A 6394-nucleotide genomic window follows, 5' to 3' on the forward strand; every position below is an offset into this window, starting at 1 on the left:
CCAGTCAGGTGGTACTGGCAACGGCCACGCTCGAAATGGTGTATTTTATGTGCCACCCGCACAAGAGCCAGTCCAGGGGCACTGGCAACGATCTCGCTCGAAAATATAAAGTCTTATTTAAAAAAAAAAATCAGTGAGTTCATAATCAAATATCCTAAATGAACGATACTTCCCACTTCACAGTCGAGTGGTCAACAGAAAGAAGGAAGCTCATATTGATCCAAATGGAAAAAAAATTGCTCCAACAAACGAAACCAGTAAACAAGGGAATATCAAACAATAAGGAAACAAAAAGATAAGGAAACTTCAGTGAAGCTAGGGGTTGATCCCTGCAACTTAGGGGTTGTATTTGAAATCCACCTACTTCATTGCCAAATGAAAAAAAGACATGATGACAATGATGATGATAATGATAAAGACAAAGTTGGTAATGGTGACAATGAAGATGAAGATAATGAAGCAATAACTCTAAATTTCTAATTTAGCAATAATTACTTTAAAATCAAGAATATAATCTAATTTCAAGAAAATCTACAAAACTACTTGTAGTAACTGAAAGTGTAATATATAATTATGCTATGGTTTTAATGCTTTCAATATTCCTTGCTTTGTAGCTGTAATAAATCTCATTAAGACTTCAGAATTATTTAAACAGCATGTGCTATTCAAAACTTTACACAAGTAACAACTTCAAAACAACTCAAAACGCTAAATGACTGACATCACTTTATATACTAAATATTTTTTGATTTTCATTCAAAATATAAACCTATATTACTCATGTTTTTCACTCCCATTGATTATTTTCCAACTACAGAGAAAAACACAGCGACATTATTAAAAAGAAATTTCAATATACTTTGTATAATATATTTTCGATTTCAAAAGTAAATATAGCTAATATTAAGAATCAGAAATGCAACAACAGATGCTACATGCAAATAGTGATACAAAAGTTTAAATTTTAAACCAATAATAGTATAAAATGAAAATACCTAAAAATTAAAATAAGATACTATAAAATAAAGTTAAAATTTTCATATAAATCAACATCATCATCATCATCATCATAATCTGAAAAGGAATTCTTAAAGTATTAGAATATCAAAAAAGAAAAAAATGCTTAATCAAACATTAAAAAAAATTAGATAATCAAATAGGAATTTAGGTTTTCTTAAAATACATACAAAAGAGAAAAAACTGAATATTTTTACCTGTGGTCATTTCTGGACTCCATTCTTGTTCCCCTGTAACTCCCCACATATACGTTCGATATGGTTCCCGAGAGGACTGACTACGAGATAAGTATTTGTCTGTAAAATAATAACAACATATATACCATCACAAATTTTACTTCCTAAGTGTAACTTAATAATATTTCTGTTAGTGGAGGTTTCATTGTTTCTTCCAAAGATCAAACCACATGATAACAGTGTAAAAAGCTGTCATACCTCAAATTTTGGCACAAGGCCAGCAATTTCAGGTGAAGGGGCAAGTCGATCACATCAACCCCAGTGTTTAACTGGTATTTATTTAATTGATCCCCAAAGAGATGAAAGGTAAAGTCGACCTCAGCAAAATTCAAACTTAGAACATAACGAAAGATGAAATGCCGCTAAGCATTTTGTTTGGCAATGCTAACAATTCTACCAGCTCACCACCTTATAGTAGTGAAATATTAGCAATAAATGTAGAAAATCTGAAACAATAATAAATATTCAATGCCTAAGAACTCAAACAATTACAAAAGCACAAAAGTACGCATAAAATACTCAGCTATTGAAATTGAGGGTCTAAATTCCAAAAGTTTTATCAGCAATCCTTTACCCATGTTTCATAGATAACATTGTTGGCACTCCGTCACTTACGTCGAGGGTTCCAGTTGATCCAATCAACAGAACAGCCTGCTTGTGAAATTAATGTGCAAATGGCTGAGCACTCCACAGACACGATCCTATGACCGTGAGTCCGCTGCCCTAACCATTGGGCCATTGCGCCTCCACATAGATAACATTAAAGAAATAATTATAAGTTACCGGAAAAATAATTGAACTGATTCACTACAATGGGAGACTGAAGACAATCCTCCAGTGTTCTCTTAGCAAAATGAAACTGAAGCCACCAGCTATATACTGTCACACACTCACACTGACTTTTTGGCAATGTTAAAAACATATACACACATAAATCAATGAGGTGGTTTCTTAATTAAGTAACAAGGTTAAACTAATTATCTAAACTAGTTCTATGCCAAAGATTTTATGTTCATGTGATTCAGTACAACTTGAAAACTGTAAAATGAAAAAAAATATATACTTACGTTGCTCACTAGATTGAGAGAGGCAGCTATTGGTCATAGCCCAACCAAAATTATGACTAGGAGAATTAGATTTACTGCATGGCAACTGATCATCTGAATAAGAATTTCCTAAAATATATCCAACTCTTGTAGCCTCCAGACTTGATGGTGAATTTTATGAAAAAAAAAAATAAACATCTTAGTAGTTAACTTACTAAATTGTAATTTCCTACTTGAAAAAAATGATATGTAAGTAGAAAATCAATTACAATAGAAAGAAGTTTACTTTCTACCTCATTCCAACTTACAGCTATGGAAAATGGGTTTAATATTGCTTCCCCTTAAAGAATCTCAAAAGTTTGTGCTATGAATCTCTGAGAAAAGACAATTTTGTTCTTGATGGATAACTATGTTTCTAACATGATGAAATCTTAGAGTTCAAGGTAGAGAAAGCATCAACATTTTGTTGTTCTTAATCAATGAGCTAAATAAATAACATTAAATGAAATAAAAATAATATCAACATCATTTCTGTTTTAATGCCCTGAGATACAGAAACAAAACTGGTCGAATCTCACCTGATATTATCTGCCCTTTGACGATGAATAATTTTCTTATCATTGCTGCTCTGAAGAGAAAAGAAATAAATGACTATTTAGAAGAATTCCTTGTAAACAAGAAATATTAGGTTCAATTTGTAAAGGCTGAATTAAAGAAAAAAACTGCTTGGTAACAAAATTATTTTAGGAGTTTGTTAAAAAGATTTGATTGCATGATGTTTATTGATGTAATTTTGTAATTATTTTAAAGTCTAATTTATTGTATGAGTAGTAAGAAGCTAGGCACCAAAGAAACAAATAGAAGTTTTTTTTCTGTATCTGTCTCTCAGATAGATAGATAGATAGATAGATAGATAGATAGATAGATAGATAGAGAGTGTGTGCGTGCGTGCGTGCGTGCGTGCGTGCGTGTGTACTCTTCCTATCTGGAATTTTACAGTTTGCTTTGATTGGCTGCCAGCCTGATGGCAAAGTTGTAAAGAAAAGGGTCTTGTTCTGTTAGTAATCCTTCATAGAACCATTCATCCTCTAAATCATAAGGTCTTGTAGATTTTTTATTGTTTCAGATATTGTTATCTTCTGTAGTATATTCATTACAGAGTGAGGGTGCGTGGCTTAGTGGTTAGGGCATTCAGCTCACAATCGTAAAGTTGTGAGTTCAATTCCTGGCGACAAGCTGTGTCCTTGAGCAAGACACTTTATTTCATGTTGTTCCAGTCCACTCAGCTGGCAAAAATGAGTAGTACCCATATTTCAAAGGGCCAGCCTTGTCACAGTGTTACGCTGAATCTCCCTGAGAACTACATTAAGGGTACACATGTCTGTGGAGCACTCAGCCACTTGCACGTTAATCTCATGACCAACCTGTTCCATTGACCGTATCAGCTGGGACCCTCATCATCGTAACCGATGGAGTTCTCCCCCACCCCCACCCTACCCGTATTAATTACAGAGTTGCATTCTTTTCCAAACAATCCAAGTTCAGCTTCTCTTTTACCTAGATGAGTAGATACATTTTCTGTCAATCCAATAATAATTAGTAAAACTTGAAAATGTATTTTCATTACTAGATTTGTAAACTCTTCATCAATGGCCCATAGATATCTTCCTTACTCTTTTACTCTTTTACTTGTTTCAGTCATTTGACTGTGGCCATGCTGGAGCACCGCCTTTAGTCGACCCCAGGACTTATTCTTTGGAAGCCTCTTTTGCCGAACCGCTAAGTTACGGGGACATAAACACACCAGCATCAGTTGTCAAGCGATGTTGGGGGGACAAACACACACACACACACACATATATACGACAGGCTTCTTTCAGTTTCCATCTACCAAATCCACTCACAAGGCCCGAGGCTATAGTAGAAGACTGAACCCGGAACCATGTGGTTCGTTAGCAAGCTACTTACCACACAGCCACTCATACGCCTGTATTTTTCTTACCACTTTGATATCAAATGAGCAACTAACTTCCACAATGGAGTATATTTTCATTCTACGGTATTGCACAACAATACAAGGACACTTGTATTTTAATTCTGTTGCTGTTTTTATTTTTAGATTCCACCAATATTCTTTCCCTCCATCAGTCTAAATGTATTCAGTGTTCAGTTGCTTCGATGCAAAGTTACAAGTGGATAAGTACTCAATTTTTTACATTTTCATAAGTAATCTTACACCATTTTATACAAAGTGGTGCATATTTTCTCACAATGACTAATATAGCAGGAAGATATAATCATAGCTAAATGTTCAAATTGTGGTTGAGGATTTGAGGATAAAAACATTTGTTTTCTTATTTCATTTCATTTTGGAAAATATTCCATCTTTCTTAAAATCTTAACATAATTCATGGTTTACAAATACTGAAATATATCACAGAACTGCCATCTAAATTCATAAACATTTAACAGATTACTTACTAAACAATGTTTAAAATCTATTAATACAAACATTTATTTTTTTATTTTTACTCACAATTTACTAAATGTACATATCCATAGCTTACAACATACAATATGCAACATATTCTTTTCTAGGCACAAGGCCCGAAATTTTTGGGGAGGGGGCCAGCCAATTAGATCGACCCCAGTATGCAACTGGAACTTAATTTATCAACCCCGAAAGGACGAAAGGCGAAGTCGACCAAGGCGGAGTTTGAACTAAGAACATAAAGACAGACGAAATACCGCTAAGCATTTCGACCGGCGTGCTAACAGTTCTGCCAGCTCACCAACTTACAACATGTAACATACCATAGAGGTAACTAAATCTTACAGTAAAACTTCAGTGATGAACTGATACAACTATCTTGTGTTCGTATTAATTTTTAAGTGTAAAAGTACAATCCATACATGTAAAGCTAAATAGCAGCAGCAGCAGCAGCAGCCACCACCATCACCATAATCATTTAACAGCCATCTTCTATGCTGGCAAGGGTTGGATGGTTTGACAATGGCTGGCAAGTCAGAGGATTGTGCTAAGTTCTACTGCCTGTTTTGGCATGGTTTCTACAGCTGGATGTCCTTCCTAATACCAACCACTTCACAGAGTATACTGCATGGTTTTTTTCCTTGGCACCAGCACCGGCAGGGTCACCAAGCAACTTGTAAGACAAAGTCCCCTTAACTGGGGGAGAGTAGTATTGGTGGAGGTGGTTTTTGTATCAGTTGATGAAAGGTTAAAAAGATAAAAGGGGGAACAAGATAGATGTCCTGCTGCCGAAGAGATACAAGGATACCCCAATTGGAAAAAAAAGGAGAGAAAGGGAGACTTAGAGAGAAAGATAAAGATGGAAAGTGTGAGAGAGATAGTGGTAGATATGTGTCAGGACACACCTTCGAGGTACAATGGTGGGGTGAATATAGGCGAAGTAATACAGCAGATTGGACTGGGTGAGTGTGCAGGGGGGGGGGACACAAAGGGGAAGTTTCATAAGAATGTGAGAAAGAAATGATAACAGTTCATTATACATGGAAAAGATAGAATTAATATATTCCTACTTGTGATAACGATGAAGATGACTCTCCTCGCAAAGCATCCGAAGATTCAGATTCCTCAGTAGAATTATGCAAATGCTGAGATGTATGATGTGTTTGCACTGCAGCTCCACTTGGATCTGTAAGAGATGGATTTAAGTGGGTGTATATTATATTAGCGGGAACCGAAAAGTAGTGTCAAGTTTTCAAGCAAATAGCCAGATGTCATACCACAAGAGGATCTGCACCAAAGTATTTGGGGATTTAGCCCAGAGGTTTAATAAATTTTGGTCCACTGTGCAAGATCACTTCAAGCAAATACCATTCAATCTGGTAGTATCAACAGAGTTAAGAACATAAATACACATTTATATACATATATATGTGTGTGTCTGTGTGTGTGTATATATATATATATATATATATATATGAGTGTGTGTATATGTGTGTGTCTGTGTCTCTGTGTGTGTGTGTATATATATACATGTGTATATATATATATATATATATATATATATATATATATATATATATATATATATATATATATATATATAT

The 6394-nt window shown here is 34.8% G+C and overlaps 1 protein-coding gene across 3 annotated transcripts in view; it reads right to left on the minus strand.

Annotated features, from left to right (window-relative positions):
- LOC106883578 (GATOR complex protein Iml1) overlaps window positions 1-6394 on the minus strand; it is a 131247-nt gene that overhangs the window by 68895 nt on the left and 55958 nt on the right. For all 3 annotated transcript variants that reach the window (XM_052971325.1, XM_052971318.1, XM_052971322.1), the window contains 4 exons: window positions 5861-5976; window positions 2878-2927; window positions 2321-2460; window positions 1215-1313 (listed from right to left, as the gene is read on the minus strand). In XM_052971325.1, coding sequence (XP_052827285.1) covers window positions 1215-1313; window positions 2321-2460; window positions 2878-2927; window positions 5861-5976 — 405 coding nt within the window. The remainder of the gene's footprint in view (window positions 1-1214; window positions 1314-2320; window positions 2461-2877; window positions 2928-5860; window positions 5977-6394) is intronic.

This window comes from Octopus bimaculoides, chromosome 1, assembly GCF_001194135.2.
Source record: "Octopus bimaculoides isolate UCB-OBI-ISO-001 chromosome 1, ASM119413v2, whole genome shotgun sequence".
Classification (NCBI taxonomy): domain Eukaryota; kingdom Metazoa; phylum Mollusca; class Cephalopoda; order Octopoda; family Octopodidae; genus Octopus; species Octopus bimaculoides.